General features: G+C 54.3%; 1 protein-coding gene across 2 annotated transcripts; it reads left to right on the top strand.

Annotated features, from left to right (window-relative positions):
• Positions 1 to 219: 219 nt before the first annotated feature.
• CARD10 (caspase recruitment domain family member 10) lies at positions 220 to 16371 on the top strand. Of its 2 annotated transcripts, none has more exons than XM_074539359.1 (21): positions 220 to 379; positions 2480 to 2698; positions 3021 to 3158; positions 3480 to 3805; positions 5638 to 5820; positions 6176 to 6331; positions 6451 to 6576; positions 6719 to 6913; positions 7013 to 7150; positions 7860 to 7975; positions 8219 to 8259; positions 8936 to 9056; positions 9514 to 9694; positions 10500 to 10623; positions 10976 to 11216; positions 11493 to 11562; positions 11901 to 12000; positions 12311 to 12469; positions 14419 to 14543; positions 15184 to 15299; positions 15525 to 16370. In XM_074539359.1, the coding sequence occupies exons 3-21, from the start codon at positions 3029 to 3031 to the stop codon at positions 15730 to 15732; spliced, it is 2856 nt and encodes a 951-aa protein (XP_074395460.1). In that variant the 5' UTR covers positions 220 to 379; positions 2480 to 2698; positions 3021 to 3028; the 3' UTR covers positions 15733 to 16370. The 2 variants fall into 2 exon arrangements, with proteins under 2 accessions (XP_074395460.1, XP_074395459.1); XM_074539358.1 differs by lacking the exon at positions 220 to 379 and adding an exon at positions 514 to 593 and having other exon boundaries at positions 15525 to 16371.
• The last annotated feature ends 2546 nt before the right edge of the window (positions 16372 to 18917 follow it).

Raw genomic sequence — 18917 nt, 5'->3', positions numbered from 1 at the left:
AGCCAGGCCTACAGCTTGGGTGGCCTGGCTACAGTTTCTGCAGCCCTGGAACCAAAGGCAGCCTCTCCTTACGAATCTCTTCTTTGTGGAAGAGGGCGGGGGGGCTGTGCCTTGCCGAGGAGACCCCCATCCCGCCCGGGCAGGGTCCTGGCCAAGGCGGGCACCCCCTTTCCCTGCCGGTCCGTCGGGGGCGTTTCGGAAGAGAAGTGGCTGGCGAGCCACATCCTTCCGGGGAGCAGCTCTGTCCCGGGGCTGGGACCGAGGTGGGTTAGGACGGGACACAGGCAGAGAAAACCCTTCCCCGGCTCGCCCAGGTGATGAGCGCCCGGAGCTCTCAGGAACCGGGAGTGGCCGAGGGGGATCCGCCCCCGCCCCGCCAGTGAGTGCCCCGCGACCCCCGGGGGCGGGCGGAGCTGAGCCCTGCATAGCCCGGGGGTGCCGGCTTCTCTCCAGCCGGCCGGACGAGGGAGGGAGAGAGGGAGGGAGGCAGGGAAAGAGGGTGGGAAGGTGCGGGGGGTGGGCAGGGCGCTTCAGACACACCTGCCGGGCGGCGGGGCGGCAGCGCGGAGCGGAGCGGGGAGCGGGGATGGCAGGTAAGAGGCGAGCCCCGGCAGGAACGGGGTCCCGGGTCGGCGAGCCCCGCCGGGCCCCTGTGCCGCGGAGGCGGCGGAGCTCGTCGGCATCGCCCCGGGACGCGAGTTTGGCACCGGCTCGGGAGCGGTGGTGGTGGGGGGAATGTCTGCGCTCCTTATCCTCTTCGCCCGGCACCTCTCGGGAATGGCCTCCGGCTCGGCGTTTCTCGAAGGGCGCCTTCAGACCGCGAAAGGGAAGCGCTCCCTCCGCCCGCCGCGGGAGGGGGGCACCCCGGGCGGGAGCGGGAGCGGGGCTGCCGGCTCTGGAACCTTCTGCCCACCCCTCCCCTCTCGTTCTCTCCCTCCCTCTCCCTTTCCATCTCTGCCCAGCCTCCTGCCGAGAAGCTGGTCGCGGCTTGTGCAGCCGGCTTGAGTTTCTTGGAGAAAGAGTTTGACTTAAAGGGACAAAACTGCTGTGGAGTTTGAAACAGCTCAACTTCTGTGACCTGCTGCTGTGTCCCCTCCAGCATACTTGCGTCTATGGGACAAGAGTCTCAAATGAGAGTTCAGTTTCTGCAAGAAACACTGGTTTTATTTAACATAAAACAATCCATATCTGTATATGTATTTAGGTTCCTAAACTCTTTGGCACAAAAAATGAGACACTTGGGAGTCTTTTGTGGTGTCAGCAATTCTCTGTTCCTGCTATCTTCCATCCATCAGACCCCAAGCCTCCTGTGTTTGTATCTGGAGGATTCACTTCTGCACAGCTCTCTTAGCCATCCTCCTTGTTGTGCTGGCTGCTAGTCTGAAAAAGCATGCTATAATTTGCACCACAAGTTAAAAAAAAAAGCAAAAAAACCAACCGAAACCAACAAACAGAACTCCACCCTCAAATTTCCAAAGAAAAGGAAAAAGACTGGGACATTTCCTTTCCCCATGGAATGTGAACCTCTGCCCTGCCCCTGGGGATGTTTGTGTGCATTGGCTTCCAAAGCTAGACTCAATGCCAGCAGCACAGCAGCAGGTAACCGTGCACACATTGGAGGAGAAATCCTTCTAAGTCTCAGGAGATCTTTGCTGTGCTTTTCCTTGACAGCTTAAAGGATTTGTGCTGGCCTGTGAAGCAGACTTCATTCCTCGAGTGAAAACAGATAACACTCTGAGTTGATCCATGGCTGGAGAAAGCACATTGCTCATACCTGCTCATCACAGCTTGTAGGACTTAATGGAGCAGGTTCACCATAGTTCTGAGAGGTTTTGGCCCATTCACTTGAGGGGTTCTCTCTTGCTTTATTTGGCTGGTAGAGTGCTTGCCCTGTTGCTACATATTTTCAGGGCTCTGCAGAGCTGTGTGGAAGATACACCAAAGATACGCTCATGTGATTCCCTGCTGATTCCAGTACCTGTAGCCAAGCTTCTCTGTGGGATGGTGCCCTTGAGAACTTGTTTGGTCACCAATGCTTGCTGCACAGTGCCAGGGATTCATTTGCTGGGTAATTTCCAGCCCCAAGGAGGAGAAAGCATGTCCCAGGCTGCAAAAATTCTTGGTCCTGAGAGTTTCTCATTCTCAGGGATGGCACAAAAGGGAGGGTATGTGATGGCTGGGGGGTTTAAGAATGTTTGAGAGAGGAGGGTTTTATCTTCTCTAGACTTCCTACTATATCGGCTTCTAACTCCCTTATGCATCACTTGCCTTCTACATATCTAAGGCTCTGGGTGGACACTCAAGATGCTGCTGAACCCATTTGTATGTAAAATATTTTCTAATGTATCTGAGTCTCATTTGCAAGACTGGACAAATGGATCATTTGCAGGATCATACCTCGACTTATGCCTACTTATGCCTTCTGCCTGTGCTTCTCTATCATTCCTCATCATTTTATCCTTTCCTTTTATCCTTCCAGCCGTGGAGAATGCACCTCTCCAAGCCAGCAGCCTCTCAGAGCAGGAAGAGGAGGAGGACACCATCTGGGAGAAGATTGAGAGTGCCCGACACCAGCTGACGCGCTCCCTGAACCCGGCCAAGCTGACGCCGTACCTGCGCCAGTGCCGCGTCATAGACGAGCAGGATGAGGAGGAAGTGCTCAACTCCTGCCGATTCCCTTGCAAGAGCAACCAGACAGGTGGGAGAAGACACAAACTTGCACTTGGATGGGCCTGGTTTGGGGGGATAACGTGGTTCTGACACAGAGTGGATGCTGCACACACTGCGCTTTGTTGTTCTCTGAGGTGCTCTGTACCCAGGGCCTCCCCCTGCATGCACACAGAAGAGGGCAGTGCTCTCACCTCATTCTCCCTCCTCTCGCCACTCCCATTTTTGTGGATGGAAGTAGAACTGATGGAGGTGCTGTTTTAATATCATGAAGTGGGGCTACACAGTGTTCTCTGTTTTGCAGGGAGAGCTCTTCATCTTCATTCATCCTAGCTCTTTATCTGTTCTTCCAGGTTACCTGATGGACATCCTTCGGCGCCGTGGAAAGCGAGGCTATGAAGCCTTCCTGGAATCCTTGGAGTTTTACTACCCAGAGCACTACACACGGCTCACGGGGAGGGAACCAGCCCAGCGCTGCTCCATGATCCTGGGTAGGAGCAGGTGCTCTGTTCTCCCTTCAGCTGCTGCTTGCATGGGAGGGCCAGAAAATTTTGTGCAAGTTCATGTGTCTGCTTAAAAACCAGGTTCATGCTGGCAGTGTGTGAGGACAGTTCTGTACTCTGGAACTGGCAGGGAGAGGGCCATGTACACAGGTGTGACAGACTGGTGCCATAAGCCTGGGACAGCAAGGACTGCAAACCCTCAGGAGAACTTGTCACCCCTTGTGGAAAACAGAGCATTGGGCAAATCTGTTTCTTGGGGTTACCCCTATTTCAGCAGCCAGGAACAGGTTCTCCTTTTTCTCTCCCCAGATGAGGAAGGCCCTGAGGGACTAACTCAGTTTCTGATGATGGAGGTGAAGAAGGTGAGGGCTCAGCGGAAAGAGCACCTGCTGAAGGAACACCAGCTCCAGGTGAAAAACCAGGCATTGGAGCAAGAGCAGGTCCGGCTGGAGCAGCAGCTGAAGGAGCTCCTGAAGGTGCAGGAGCGCTGCCAGCGGCTGAGAGAGGAGTGGGACTCCAACAGCGTGGAGCTGCTGAGGCTGAAGGATGAGAACTACATGATGGCCATGCGCTACGCACAGCTCTGCGAGGAGAAGAACGTGGCCGTGCTGCGGAGCAGGGACCTGCAGCTGCTGGTGGGATCCTGGGCAGGGAGCACAGGGGTGGGCAGCGGGATGTGGTGGGGCTCTGACGGCCCACGGATGTCTGCACGTGGTGGCTTGAGAGCCTGAAGGAGCTGATGGCACACAGGATGCGTGATGGGGATCCTGCCCTGCTGTTGGTGGAAATGTGCCCTGCAGAGAGATTGAGGCATGGGCACAGTGCAGGAGGCTCACCATGAGCGGGGGCAGCTGGAGATACATCACCAGCTCCTGCCAACTGGTGTGGTTGGAGGTATGTCTCTAGAGGAGCCAGATGCAGGGCTGATGTCTTCCCTGGCATCCCTTGATGCTCAGCCTGGCTGCTGGCACCACAAGATGCCCTGTGTGCTCCTGCCTGTGCTGCCTGCACTGCTCTCTGGGCAGCACAGGCAGGCAGCAGATAGCTCCACACTGTCAAACCGTGTGTTTGTATTTACTTTTCCCCCTTCAAGGTTTGCGTTTTCCTCTCCCTAGGGAGGCCAGTGGCTGTGCAGCCACTCACACTGGGTGTGTATGTGTGCTGCCTGGAGCTGCCCAGCCTGCCTTGTTGAGCTTAGGAGCCTTTTGGCTTAGACTCCATTCCCCCTGCCACGCCCCACCACCACCTCATGTCTCTCATGACGTTTGCAAGACTCATGCCCTGCATAGCTGCAGGAATTCGTGACACTGCACTCCAGCTGCCAGGCTCTCGCCTCCTGCAAACATGCACCCATTTCCTGCCTGGGCAAGGACAGCCCTACCTTGAACCTATTAATAACCTGTGTTTTTAAGTGCTCTGCTGCCTCCTGGCATTCCCCCTACCAGTCTGGGCCTGGACCTCTCACAGAGCCTTGTGATTTCCTTTCATACCTCATTCTGTTCTGCCAGTGGCAGGATCCTCCCCTACCTTTTTTTCTGTATTCCTGACAATGCCAGCTCTCCTGGGCCTCTTTGGAGCAGGGAGGTGAATCACTTGAAGGTAACTGTGGGCTGAAGAAATCCCCCTGGAAGCAGAGTCTCAGCTTGCCTTCCTCTCCTGACTCTTGAGTCCAGAAGTGTCTGGTCCCCAAAAGTCATTGTAGGTCTTTTGGGCACATTCACAGAAGTAATTCAGTTCCTCAATCCCTCCTTCGTAATTTTGGCAGTGCTTCTTGGTGGCTTTGATAGGCTTCTTCTGTCCCGTTTCCTCTCAAAGCCTTACCTGTGAAATTGGTTCTCTGATCAATCTTATAATTCATTACAGGTCTGGGAGGACCTTTCTTATCCTTAAAAGTCACTGACCTCTGCTGTCTCCTGTTGATGAGACATGTTGGTGGAGGAAGGTGGGACCAGGCCAGGGAATGATGATGCCCCTGTAGTACTCTGCAGCCTCCAGCAGCTTGAGCCTCAAACACCTCCCAGGCCAGAGGTGGCCTCCCACACTGAGTAGCCTCCAGTGGATTTTGCTGCTGTGAATTTGTTTCTCAGCTGCTCTAGGAATCTTTGAGATACTCACAGCTGCTGGCCCTGGCTGCGCACCAGATGTCCCCTGTCCACCCACGGTCAAGTCCGGCTGCACTGTGGGTGCCCCAAGGTAGCAAGAAAGTTGTTGCACCAAGAGATGATCCTGAATGAGCTTATGCAAGTGGGTCTTCCTCCTTTCCCTGAGGGAGAAGTTTTTGAGCGCAGCTGTGCTCTAATCTCAGCCCAGCAGTAGGATACTCCTTCACATGGTTGCCTGTGGTTGCCTCCCATGCCTTACTTGCCTCCAGACCTGTTTTCTTCTCAGCACCTTCTCTGCTTCACTCTCCTAGTAAGGAAGAGGTGCAGGGCCATGTGTGTTAGACTGTTTCTTCCCTGGGTTGCAGGTGGACCAGCTGAAATGCAAAGTGTCCAGCCTGGAGGAGGAGTGCAGCCTGCTGCGGAGACCGGCGTCGGCAGCGCCGCAGCGAGAGGCGGAGGAGCGGGGCCAGCCTGACACCGTGTCTGAGCTGTGGGCTGAGAACCAGCGGCTCACAGCATCACTGCAGGAGCTGCAGGGCATGCTGCAGGTACCTGCCAGGGCAGGGCAGGGCAGGCTCCAGGTCACCTCCTTTCCTGGGCCATCTCCAGTGATATTTACATAGCCACTAGAAAGATGGGGAAATCGTTGGTTTGGGCTGGCCTGTCCCATCCTCTGAGCATATTGCTTGGCTGTGGTGGCTGCCATTGTGTCCAGGTAGTGATGGGTGCTTTTTTCCAGCTCTGTAATTCTTGGTTGGGCTCACAAGTGTGAGTTTGTGCCTTGGAGTGTACAGCAGATTGATGCTGCATGATGATGGCAGTTGTGCCAATCTGCAGTCACAGCCCTGCTCTGTTGCTCCCTTGGTGCTTGTGGTGCAGTGACAGTGCCCTCTTGCCTCTTAGAAACCCGGTGAGGGCCCAGTGCCAGGCTCTGAGCAGATCCTCCTGGACATCCTGGAGCATGACTGGAAGGAAGCCCAAGATGACCGGCAGGATCTCTGTCAGAAACTCAACTCCCTGCAGAATGAGCTGCAGTGGGCCGAAGAGCTGAGGGATAAGGTAGAGCATTCATCACCACCTCTGTCCCTGCACACCAAGCAGGGCCTGGAAGAGAGGAGAAGGATGCTGTAAGGCAGTTGCTTTCAGGAAGGCTAATGCTCATTGCTTGCTGTTACCAGTACCTCCAGGAGGTGGAAGATCTGCAGCTGAAATACCGAACGCTGCAGAAGGACTGTGATCTCTACAAGCATCGCATGAACACAGTGCTGCTGCAGCTGGAGGAGATCGAAAAAGAGCGGGACCAGGTAAATTGCTTGTGACTGCCCAGCAAGAACAGGGCTCTGGATACGTCTCCTTCCCCAGTGGATCTCGTGCAGCTATGCTGGGGGGGAGGTGTGGGTCAGCAGTGCGGTTCTGTGTCTTTTCTCGCTCTCTGGCTCCTTGCAGGCCATCCAGAGCCGTGATGGGGTGCAGCTGCAATACTCCCAGAGCCTGATTGAGAAGGACCAGTACCGCAAACGAGTGCGGGCCCTGGAGGAGGAGCGGGATGAGCTCCTAAGCAAGCTGAGCCAGGCAGAGGGGCTGAACAGCACGCTGGAGGCACAGCTGCAGCGCTGCCAAGGCAGCCGCAGCCTCAGCAAGGTGAGGGTGGCTAGAAGGAAGTGGAAAGAGGGAAGGCAAAGGGGTCAGGACTGATTTCTGGAGAATGCAAATGGGATGATGGAGCCCCTTCTTTCCCAGATGTGCAGCTCTTCCTACTCCCTCTGCTCCAACCCCAGCAGCACCTGGAGCCTCATAGACAGCCCTGCAAATGGACTCATGGATACCCTGGGGACTTCTGTCACCCCATTCCCAGGAGATTCAGCCATTCAGAGCATGGTGAGTGCTTGACCATGTGAGGCTGGCCCTCAGCTGAGGTAGTGGAGACACTGCTCAGGAAGAGCATACAGGCATTGGAGTGGCTTCATCGTGAGACTTGGTGTGGGATGGTGTGTAAGGTGTGAGCAGATCTCAAATGCAAAGCTCTCAGTCTCTAACAAACTGGCCAATCCTGCCCTAAAGTGTGTGAAAACCCTTCATTCCATATGACACCCTAGAAACCAACAGCCTCATGTAAGATGCTATCTTCCCTGAGATGCTGTTTAATCTACACATGCTGGACGAGAAATTCGGACTCTTTTGAACCCTGTAGCAGCATTGTGTGGTTTTTAATGGAGTCAGGTTCTTTCCTTTGACTCCTTGAACTGTCATCCCAGAGCACCCTGAGATGGGCAGTACCACAGGTTACTCACACCTCTGGGTGTGTGGTGGCTGAAACAGAAATGTAAGGGCTAAGTTTGGATAGTCTGTTCATCTGCTACTGCTCCCACAGCTTGTGCTTTGCAAAAAGATGGGGATGCAGTGTCATGGACCTCTAGCTGAGCTATCTGCTTGGGAAAACAAGGTTCCCCTGGGAGTTTGGAGGGATGTGGATTATCCCAAAGAGGGCTGTGGTAGCCAAGGAGCTGTTTGCTCCTTTGGCCTGAAGGGAGGGAAGAAATGGTGCTGGGTGTTGGTGTTAGCGTGCATGTCTCTCACTCTGCCCCAGGATGAGACTCCTGACAGCGAGAAGGACATCAACCGCCTTTCCACCTTCCCCTTCCCTCCCTGCATCGGCTCCATCCTCCGTCGGCAGCGGGAGGAGAGGTGCATGCCCCACAAAAGGTGATTGCTGAGGGCTGCTTGGCTCCTCTCTTGGTGTTTTGGGCTCCAGGAAGAGATGCCTGGCAGGGTTAGGAGAGAACCTGGAGTGGGAAGTGAGTGGAAAGGCTGTCAGGAGGTTGTGTGGTGGCTCCAGGGATGCTTGGAGGTGGTGGGGTAGTCTGTGGAGCTGAGATTGAGAATGGAATGCAAACAGGCTTTGGAAAAGCTGCTACCTTACAGATCCATTTTGTGTCTCCTTTCTAGCTTGTCCTGTGGCTCCTTTAGCAGCATGGAAGATGGAACAGGTACAAGGCTTTCCTCAACGCGCTTAGCTGAAAAGGAGTGGGGCCTGTGGGGAGAGGGGTTGGAAAAGTGGCCCTCCCTCACAGCTCTGGTTTGTGCAGCTCATTGTGAGGGCTCTGAACCTGTAGCATGGCACAATGGCCCCTCATATCCCCCTGTGCCTTGTCAGGCACAGCAGCTGGAAAAGCTGGCTTTTCCTCTGCAGAGCAGGTAGCTGTTTGCATCAGCTCTGTTTGGCTTATGGAGAGCTGTTGAGGGGAGGAGGTAATAGAAGAGGGAAATACTTTTGCCCTGAGGTGTTACTGGATGCTCCCTTCACCTGCTACTACCTGTGTGATGGGTTGTAAGTCTCCTGGAGTGAAGAGGAGCATCCTGCATCCTGGTGCTGGCAGGTCCTGTGGTGGGTGCTGGTGGCTGATCTCTGGGCACATCCAGGTGGCCCTGGCTTGCTGCTGCCTTCTGACCAAAATGCTGATGAAGGGAACGAAGATTTGCTTGTTCTCAGGAAACACGGGAAACCTTTTTATTAAGGATGACTATTCAAAGCCTCCCTGCAACCTCAGTTTCCCAATCAGATGCTAGAAAATGGTCAGGAGAGGATGGCAGACCCTTGCCACCCCCAGAACTTGTAGCATTAGCACAGGTAAAGTGCTCCCTCTCCCTTTTGCTCTTTCCTAGGCAGCAGTTTTCCTGGCACCTTTCTGGGGGCCTTCTCCTCTTCTTCCAGCAGCACCTACACCAGGGTGAAGTCGGAGATCTGCTTGTCCACGCTTTCCAGCTGCAAGGAGGTCACCAGGAGGTGACTGCTGCTCTCTGAGCTGGGCACTCTGTGGTGGTGCTTGAGGGGGCATTTCGTGGTGCCAGGGACCATGCTTGGGAGGCCCTTCCTTTCTGCCCCTCCCTTGCAGTTGCAGGCCCTTTCTTGCTAGTGGGAGAGGAGAGAAATGAAGATCCTACAGTCCTGGCTTCCTAGCAGGACTTCAATTTTTTGCACCATCCTATTGGTTATGGCAGGGGTGGAGATGTTGCTCTGGGCTGGACATGCAAGTGTCTAGGTAGGGAAGGACTGTGGGAACCCAGCTGGGCCTTGGTGGTGGGGCTGGTGGCATAGAAGGGGCTGTGGGGCTTTGTGAGCTCTGTGTGCCCTGGTGAGTCACGAGCTCTGTGCTGCTGTAGCTGGACACAAGGCCTGGGGGACTGGCTCTTAGAAAAGACAGTAAACCTCAGTTGCCAGACTTGGCATTTTTCCCTGCCAGGTCACTGGTGGTGCAGCTCTCTAGTGTGGGTCATCCCAGCCACCCCTCACCCCAGGAGAAGAGGCTCGGAGCAGACATCTCCATCCTTGGAGGGAACAGGACAGGAATTTATGTCCAGTGGGTCAAGCCGGGCTCACAGGCTGAAAAAGCAGGACTCAGGGAAGGGTGCCGGCTCCTTGAGGTGAGTCTGGGCTCCTTTTGTGGGTTTGCAGAGCACCTGAGATGATGCAAGGAGTGCAGAGTGATCCCCAGTGCAAGATGACCTCTCCCCAGCTTGAAGTCCACCTCTATTTCTCTTATTTTCCAGGGCTGCTCCCTGTCTAGAGCTTACACAGCACGAACACCCACCCAGGTCTCATAGTACTTGAGTGTACCTGTGCATGTAAAAATGCCAAGACCTTCTGAAACTCTCCCTTGAGCTGTGGGAAGGGAGAAACAAAAATGAGTCACACAATTAAGATGCCAGTACAGCTTTGTGTTCCTCACCTTTGTGTCTGTCACCTCGTGGCTTTTCAGAGCAGTTTGCATCCTGCATCCTGCACATGCCCATCACAAACCAATCAATTCTGGAGCAAGATTTCTCAGGCCTTTGTGACCCTCCTGAGTTATGGAGAATAATTGCTCTGAAGAAGGCTCCTGGAAGGAGGGAAGGGCATTTCTTTTGCCAAGAATGACACCACTTGAAATACAGCTGCACTACTTGAATTAATATCCCACCTGTAACTGAAAACAAACCAGTGCTCCTGCTCCCACACATGTTCATGCACACACACATTTCCTTTCACAACAGCCCACCATCCAGACTGGGTGATTGCTGGCAGCAGGTATCAGCCAGAGGCAGACTGAGGATGCCGGGTCCTCAGATACAGTTTTTCCCAGACCTGCCTCACTCTGTAAAACCTTTTGTGTAACCCTGATGGGTGAGGGAGCCTGGGGGGTGCATGCTCTTCCAGCCCTTAGGTCTAACGGCATTGGGTCCTTGCTAGCTGAGGGTGCCATCGCTGAAGGAAGAGGTGCTTTCCCTGGAGAACTGCACACGGGAGGTTGCCTACCTGAGCCTGCTGCACTGGGATGAGCCGTCTAGTCTCATCTTTCAGCTTGACCTAGAAGGTAAGGTGCTGGCAGCTACATCAGCTTTGAACCTGAGCTCTCTGCCTCCCTTTCTAGACCCTCCACCTAAACCTGGAGATTAATCTCAGTTATTCTCTCTCCTCTCCTGTTTGGTCCTAGGCCACCATGTCAGACACAGGGGTTGGCCATAGCTCCAGTAGCTTTCCCTCTCTGGTGTGACATGTGCATCCTCTGAGTTACAGGACAGAGGTACAGACCTTCTGTCTGTTTGCCTCCTCTGCACCCCAACCCCAATCCAGAGCGTTGCAACTGTGCTGGGGACTTGGCTTTCTTAGTGGTGACTGTTGTCTGCTGCGTCCCCACCTGTGGTGCCCTGTGTTCTGTGCTGCAGGATACCAGCCTCTGCGGGCAGCCCTGGAGGAGGGGAAGAAGCTTTCCGGGGACTCGTTCTACGTGCGCAGCAGCGTGTCGCTCCTGGAGCCGTCGGACCCGTACGCGCTGTGCGTGAGGTGTCGGGAGATCCTGCACGTCACGGACACCATGCACAGGGGCTGCCTGGAGTGGTACTGCTCCCGCGTCGACCCCCTGACGCTGCGGGACCTGGACAAGGGCACGGTGCCCAACTACAGCAGGTACCCAGCACGAGGAGGGAGGCAGGGGCTGCCTGCCCCTTGTCTGTGCTGGCCATCCCCTAGCAGTCCTGGGGCTCTCTCGGTGGTGTAGCATGACTAAGTTTTGTTCTGGGACCAGTGTGGTAGCGTCTGGGAGCCTTTGAGGGACTGGGAGGTTGAGTGAGGGCTTTGATATGCCTGTGCAACAGGTCTGTGGGATTGGTGAAGAGTATCCCTGCAGGCTATGGTCGCTGGCGCTTCTGGAGTTGCTTGAGTGCAAGCTCTTTGTCTTTTCAGGGCTCATCAGCTTTTGAAGATCCAGGAGAAGCGCCAGATGCCTGGGCAGCAGAGAGGCCACAGAAATACTGTAAGCCAAAGAAGCGGGTGATGATAGTTGGGATGTGTGCCCATGGCCATCTCACCACCTGAGAGACAATCTCCCCCACTCTTTTGGTAAACCAACTTGTGCAGAGGTGGCAGATGGGTTAGCAAACAAAGCTTTTAGGCCACGCAATGTTACTGCTCTGTGGCTGCTTTTCTACCACTTCCCCACTCCTCAGACTGAACCTAATGCATGGCAGTCCTAATCCCTTGTTTTTTGTAAGGGTGCTCCATCCTTTTTGCCAGAGGATGTTCTGCAGCCAGTTCTTCATGTGTGTGTAAAGGGCAGTGTTCGCAGCCTAATTGCCCTCACTTTCTCCTCAGCTAAAGAAACGTGCCTTGGGCCAACTGCGCTTGGTGAAATCCAAGCCACGGAAGAGCCCAGAACAGCCTCCCCAGCAGCTGTGGCTGGACCCCTGCTCAGGTGAGCCCTGTGCCTGCCCTGTCACCTTGGAGACCCAGTTGTCCCCTGGCCATCCAACTTTTTGTGGAGAATAAGCTGCTGTGTAACTTGAGGGAGTCCCAGAAAATGGCCAGGGGGTCTGCATGCAGGGTATCTGTCCATGAGTGAGTGTTGTAACCAGGGTAGGGTCTCTCCTGGGACATAAGATGGTTTGGTAGGTGCCTCCATGATTCAGGATGAAGAGGTGGTACAGAACGCTGGGGTGGTCTGTAGGCTTCCTGGTCTCCTGTGTTCTCGCCTTTGCCTTTCTCTTTTCAATGCTGTCTTCCAGACCCAGACACGACCCTGAAGCCTTACAGCCTGGTGCGCCCTGTGGTGGTCAAGACACCCCGTCCCGTGGTGCTGTTGCCAAGCTGCATTGCACCTCAGCTCATCAGGAACCTGCTGGACCTGCCCACCTCTCGCCTGGACTTCCACGTGTGCCCAGCAGGTAGGCAGAAACACGAGGTTGCTCGGTCCATTTCAGTGAAGAGCTGCTCCTTTCTTGGAAGGTTATGATCTCATCGGAGTCTTGAAAAGCCCATGAGATCTCTCTTCAGAAGATATGTGTGGGAATCTCTTGGTCTTCCCATGTAATGCCTGTTGACATGTCACTTCATTGGGCTGAGTGTCTGCAAGATGTTCCTCGCTGTTTTTAACTGTGTCCTATCCCTTTGGTCCGCTGGGAAGCCAGCCCTCCCTTCTGGTCACCTGAGTGAGACATGGGGTTCTTCTCTCTTCCCTTGAGTAGTGTAGCATTGCCTTGCTGCTCTGGGTGGCTCTTCCCAGAGATGGAAACCCTGGCTGATGTGGGATCTGCAGGTTGACTTCATGCCAGCTCTTCCTGCCCAGGAATAGGAGGCTCCAACCTTAGAGATGTTATCCTCCTCTTGTGCCAGGAGATGTGATGCTGACACATGGCTGAAGAGGCTGCTGGGGAAAGGGCATTTCTCCCATAGGGAATGTTCAGAGAGGACAGCTCCTTCTTTCCTCCTTCCTCCTCGCTTCTCCAGTGCTCTCTTTTCCTGGTGTTTAGAGCTCTCCGTTTGCCAACTGCAGGACTGAAAAATGAGTTGGTTTATTTGTTTGCAGGGTAATGATGGAGGCAGTGAAAAATCTCTGGTTTCCTGAAGGATGGCTCTGAAAATTTTGGCTGCTGGGCTTCTCAGCTGAGTGACTTGACCATATATCCTGTCCTGCTGAGCCCTCTGCAGGGTTCCCCTCACACTGCATGGGGGACCTGCTTCCAAGCTTTTACTGTGATTGGGAACTTACACTGAGGGCAAAAACTCCATTGTCCCCTGCTAGTTTGGCCGTCTATGAGGGAAGGAAAATAATCCATGAGCCCCAAGCCATTTATCTTTTGTTTGCTGCCTGTATTTTCTTTGAATCTTCCAGGAGAGTCTGCTGCCTGCAAAGGAAGCGTGGCTTTGCAGGATCCAGGTCTGCCTGGGAAATACTGTGTCACCAGGCAGAGAATGCCCAGCCAGCCTGGAACCTGGGATAACTGGAACATACTCTGGACCCAGTTCCAAACATGCCTTCTGCTAAAAATATTACTTTATTTCCATCTTAGAGACAAGCAGCTCCTAAAAGCCTTTTTATGATGCCTCCTCATGTTTCTGTGGCAGTGTGGGCAACTGCCTAGGGCAGCATGGTGGGCAGGTAAGGCCTGGTTCCTGCCTCAGCCACACTGGAGTGCAGGGTTTGTGGCCTGTGGCTCCCAAGCCAGATCTGGGTGTGTGTGTGGTGTCAGCCTCCTTTGGGACTTACCAGGAGCACCTGGCTCTCCTTGCTTTGACCACTGCAGCATCCAGCTCTGTCCCCAGTTCTCTGTCCCAGCATCACCTCTCTGCTGCTTTCCTGGTGCTGGCTGCTGCGTGCTGTCCTGCCTCTAGCAGGCTGCCACCAGCAAGAGGAGGTTCAGCTCATCCCCATTTTCCTCCCACTCTCCCAGCAATACACCCACTCCTCTTCTTCCCCAGCCATGGTGCTCACTTACAGGAGCTCTGTATAAGCCTGTGTAGCACTCAAACCCTGCAGAAAACCTATTTGGCAGGATAAAGTGGTTATTTTTCTGCCATGCTCTGTTAGGGAGGGGTTGGGACAGTGTAGCAGTGGGTGGATAATGTCTGTGAGCTAGCTTAGGCTGCTGTGATACAACACAAGGTGCTGCTCTTGCCATGCAAGGTGTTTTCAGCTGTGATGTCTCGCTTGTTGCCTCCCAGAAAGCTGCAGGAGATCCATGCCCAGAGTGTGATGCTGTATAATTAGTTTTGCTCTCCAGAATCTGTAAACACTGAACTTGATAAGCACCAGTGCTGCAGTGAACCTATGGGATCTGAGGTAGATAGTCTGTGCAGGAGAGAGAAGGGGCTGACATTTCCTCTTGGCTTGCAGAGAAGCTGGCAGGAGGGGATCCCAGCACAGCCCATGCTCAGGAGCACCCTGTGCCTAGAACTGCTGCCCCCCAGGACCAGAGGGAGAGAGGACGAATCCACATGATCCGGGAGGCAATGGAGAAGGTGCTGAGGCTTTTGGTGTGGGGAGATAGGGCCAGGATGGGGCAGCTCATTCACACTGGAGGAGAGGAGGGGGCAGCTGAGTGGGGGAAGAGGGAGAGTGGTGTGGTGATAGAAAAGGAGTTGCTTGCTTGGGGGTTGTGTAATTTAAAGAGTGTTTCAGGTCAAGGTGCTGTGGAGTTGTGGAGCAGCAAATACGGACATTTCTCTGAGTCTCTGATAAGCTCAGATAAAATAAATGGGAAATGTGGATTTGTGGGGGAGGCTGTGGGACATGCCATACTCAGAAGTGACCTCCCTGCTCTCACATTCCTCATGTTCACCAAGTGGCAACAGCTCTGCTCAGGGCAGAAATGTGAGGCTCTGGGTGACAGAAGTGACAAAGAGGATGTGAAGATGAGTTGTGGCTGAGAGAGGGGTCCAGTGAGCTCTTGGGTTGGATTGGCAGTGATGGAGTGGGTGACCCTGCTCTTTAATTCTCCCCTTTTCTATTGGCACTGTCCATAAATCTCACTTTTAATGGAATTAGTATTGGAAAAGCAATGATATTGCACAGTATGGGGTTTGATTTAATGTAACTGTCAGGGGCCGGGGTTATTTTTTCTCCATTTAAATCAGTAAATCTATTCAATTTCCTTTCCAGAATAAACACTGCCTGCTAGAGCTGGGAGTTGAGGGTGTGAGGGATCTAATTAAAAGTGAAATATACCCCATCGTTATCCATGTCGAGGTCACTGAGAAGAACGTTCGAGGACTCAGGTGAGGAGAGAGCATGGCATGGGTGGAGGGTGTCACGGGAGGAGGGAGAAGCCCTGGTCTCTGATCAGAGACACGGCAAGGATCAGGCGAGAGCGCTGGATGTGTGTGCTGGGCTTGGTGCTGCGAGGGGAGCAATTCCTTTCTGTACGTGTGAGCACATTTCTGGGTGGTTTTGCCACCCCACCTCTTTATGCCAAAGGTGACATTTGCCCTTGTTTTCCCTAGGAGCTTGCTGGGGAAGGCGGGCCAGCGGGACTCGGAGGTGCTGAAGATGAGCCGTGCTGTGGAGCGGGCTCTCCACACCCTGCCCTGCTCCTGGGCCCGGGTGGAGCCCCACGCCTGGAGCCACGCCCAGGAGCTGCCCAAGGTGGTTCGTGGCTGCATCTTCCAGGAGCAAACCCGCCCGCTGTGGATTGAGGAGGGCGAGGACTGAGTGGGGGGGTAGCAGAATGGCTCCTGCCACCTACTGTCCCCCAGAGCTGCTCTCAGAGGCCCCTGCCTTCCCAAGCCCCTCCAGGTAGTGTGTTCTTCCTCCCTGAGAGGATGCTGGTAGCTAAAGGTCCCCCAGGGTAGCCTTTCTCCCCCCTTGAGGGCCACCAAGAGCCAAGAAGTAACAGATAACAGTGCCTCCCCTGTCTGAGCTTTCTGTATTTCATTGGAAAGGCATCTTCCACCATCATGGTGGAAACCACCCCTGTGGGCTGCTCCCTGTCGCCTTGGGCTGCCCTTGTATGTGGTCAGACTGACAGACAGGGAACGTAGGGGAACTCTGTGGGATCAGACTGCCTAGGCACATTTCTCACACAGATTTCAAGCTCCTGAGCTCTTCTTCTGTCACCACCATCTCCCCTGCCTGGTGGCACCGTGTGTTCCGGGTCCTCTCTTCCCATCTACCTCGCCTCTGGCCCCAAGGCACAGGGAGCATGGCTCATACACCTGTGACCCACGGCGGCTGGAGTGACATTCAGGTTGCAACAAACCCTGATTTTATAGGAGCTGTACTCTTTATTGCTTGTAAATTATTAATGGAGCCTTTCATTGGCAAACCGCCTGTAAAGGAGAATTAAATACTATTCATAATGGGAATGGGTGGCAGGCTGCGGGCTTGTGTGTTACTGGGAAGGTGTGGGTGATGCACAATGGGATATTTTTCTCCTCCTTTAGGTGAGACCCAACTGCCCAGCCCTCCAGGGGAGGGAGGGAGCACTGATGTTGCTCTTGTAGGGCAGCAAGAGGTGTGGGGAGAGGACAGGCTAAGTGTGCCACAGACTAAGTCCCCTCCTTTTTCTACTTGGCCCCTGGTTTTCAGTCCCTTGCTCTCCCCAGCACTGATGTTGGTCAGAGTGCTTTAGGAAAGTCAGGGAAAAACTCACTTGAGTTTTGAATTGTGTCTGGCTGGGGTCCCTAGAGCTTTGCATCCCTCCATGGCCTGGTTGGCATGACGTGACAAGCCAGCTACCTCAGGCTCCTGGGGGGCAGCAAGGAGACTGAGCACAGCCATGCTGCTGAGAGAAAGGGGCACAGTGCCCCTGCAAGGTGGGGTTCTCACCCTGACATGGGGCCAGAGTGGGTTCAGACTCTGGCAGGGGGAAGATGGAGGCTTTGGGCAGCCACAGCAGTGCTCACCTAAACTGCATGGTCCCAAATCCTGTAATGCAGCCACTCTTAGCAGATGCCATAGGAGAGAGGTGCCAGGATACCCTCGCTGGGGAGAGGGTGTGGTTGTGGTGGTAGGTGGTTTTTCCTGAGGCAGGCCAGAGGAAAATGAAGTCTGTGGCTCTGGGAGGCTTGGGGCTCTTGGGGCATGAGGTCAGGCAGAGTCTGCTGATGCTGGGGTCAGTGGGAGAAGATGGGCAGCCAGCACCAGAGTCAGGTCCCCTCTGTGTCCCCCTGCCCCTGTGGTTTGGCACTGCTGGTGCCATGCACTTGGAAGCTCTGAGCAAAGATTAACTTGCTGATCTTCGCTAGTCCCCTGTGAGGTGTTATTTCAGGCTCTAAACCAGTTGGCTGTGTCTTTTATGAGGACGAGAGAGAAGGGGGGAGGAAAGAAAATGAAGATTTTAACTGGCAGTCACTAAAATGTAGAGCAGAATTCTCATTCTGCCCTGGAGCCATGCAACTCTTCTCTCAGGGAAGGGGGAGCTGGCATACACAGGGCTCCAGATGAAAGCTCCCAAGTGGCATCCACTCCAGGGGATGCAGCCTGAGCATTCCAACTCAGCCAGTCCCCTGGGAGGGTGCTTGCCCTGCAGGCAAACAAAGTGGGATTCTTGTTGAGCTGATGAGAAGACAAGTCCCAAAACAAGTTCCCATTCACCCTGTCATGGGTTTGGACATGGGAATTTGCATCTTTGCTGGGCAAAAGTAGCGCTTGAGTATTCAGGGAAAACACTGTGTGTGAGGCACTGTGACACAGGGCTTCAGACTTGTCCCTGCTGGCACTGGGAACCAGCCCCAGCCCTATGGGCAGGGCTGAAGGGGGTTGAAAGCAGCCCCTCCACCCTGGGTAGTCAGGCTGTGCTTACCCAGCTCAGCCCTTGCTGCCCTCCCAAAGAATCACATCCCCCAGCACTTCCCTGGGCCATCAGTGCTCTCAGCCATGGGGAAAGGGAGGCAAAGGGAGGCTGTGGGAGGCAGGCTGGCACTGCCCAGCTAGCCAGGCAGCAGCAGCACTGCCTCCCCTGCTCCCAGGCTTCTTCCAGGCTCTCCATCCAGCCTCTCTCCCCTGAGGCTTTAAAAATCCAGCCTTAACCTGTTCTGGACATGGGTGAGAAGTGGAGCAGAGGGCTCCAAGGCAAACATAAATGACCCTCTCTGCCCTGCACACTCCAGCCCACCTTTTCTACCTCCTAGGTGGGTGGCTGCCTGCTTGGAGGAATGAGTCACAGGTTAGATAACAGGTACAATGCAATTAGCACCCCTGGGCACCAATTACCAGCTGTAACAGCCTTGTGCAAACCCCTGTAAAGAGTCACTGAGAGCAAGATTTCTCTCTCCGGGGAGGGGATTGTTGAAGTGGCACATGTGTCACCCTGGGAAGTCCACAGCGGCCCCCTGCCCCAGCAGAGTTTCCTGGCACCATGGTCTGTATGAGGCAGCTTTGAATTGTATTTGTAATGCCTTCTGGGGCCATCACTAAGGGGCCCTGCCTGTGCCCCACCTGTGCCTCCCAAACGATCTCCTAAGCCAGAGCTGCAAGGTGCTGCAGGATGCCTTGGAGCTACAGAAGCTTCCTTTACAGGTGCCTGAGGCTGCTGGCCTGTGGCTGGAGCACTCAGGGAGCTTAATTTCTGGTTCAGGAGCATTGGCCAGCCATGTGAGCAATCCAATTCACACCAGGTTCACATCCCTGCAGTAATGTAAGGCCTGAAGGTGAATGACTCCCCCCGTGCCCCAAATCAGTGTAAGAAAGCATCAGTATTCAAAGGGATCTAAAAATAAAACCTGCAGGGACTCTCCAAAGGGATATGGGAGATGCTCTGGAGATGTTCTTGCTTCAGGGGAAGGCAGGAGTCTTTGAGACTTAGAGAAATACAGGAGAGGAGGGAAGAGAAGTGGATTCAGTGGTTTCTTCCTTGCAAAAGTAAAAAGCCATAGCCAGGAACAGGGGCAGAGTGA

Source organism: Zonotrichia albicollis, chromosome 4 (assembly GCF_047830755.1).
Source record: "Zonotrichia albicollis isolate bZonAlb1 chromosome 4, bZonAlb1.hap1, whole genome shotgun sequence".
Taxonomy (NCBI): domain Eukaryota; kingdom Metazoa; phylum Chordata; class Aves; order Passeriformes; family Passerellidae; genus Zonotrichia; species Zonotrichia albicollis.
Note: the sequence above shows the minus strand (reverse complement) of the source record. Positions and strands in the feature narration are given on the sequence as shown.

Coding starts and splice junctions, on each gene's coding strand:
- CARD10 (XM_074539358.1), top strand. Junction 3,159..3,479: donor GCGCTGCTCCATGATCCTGG/GTAGGAGCAGGT, acceptor TTCTCTCCCCAG/ATGAGGAAGGCCCTGAGGGA. Junction 12,470..14,418: donor CTTCCACGTGTGCCCAGCAG/GTAGGCAGAAAC, acceptor CTTGGCTTGCAG/AGAAGCTGGCAGGAGGGGAT.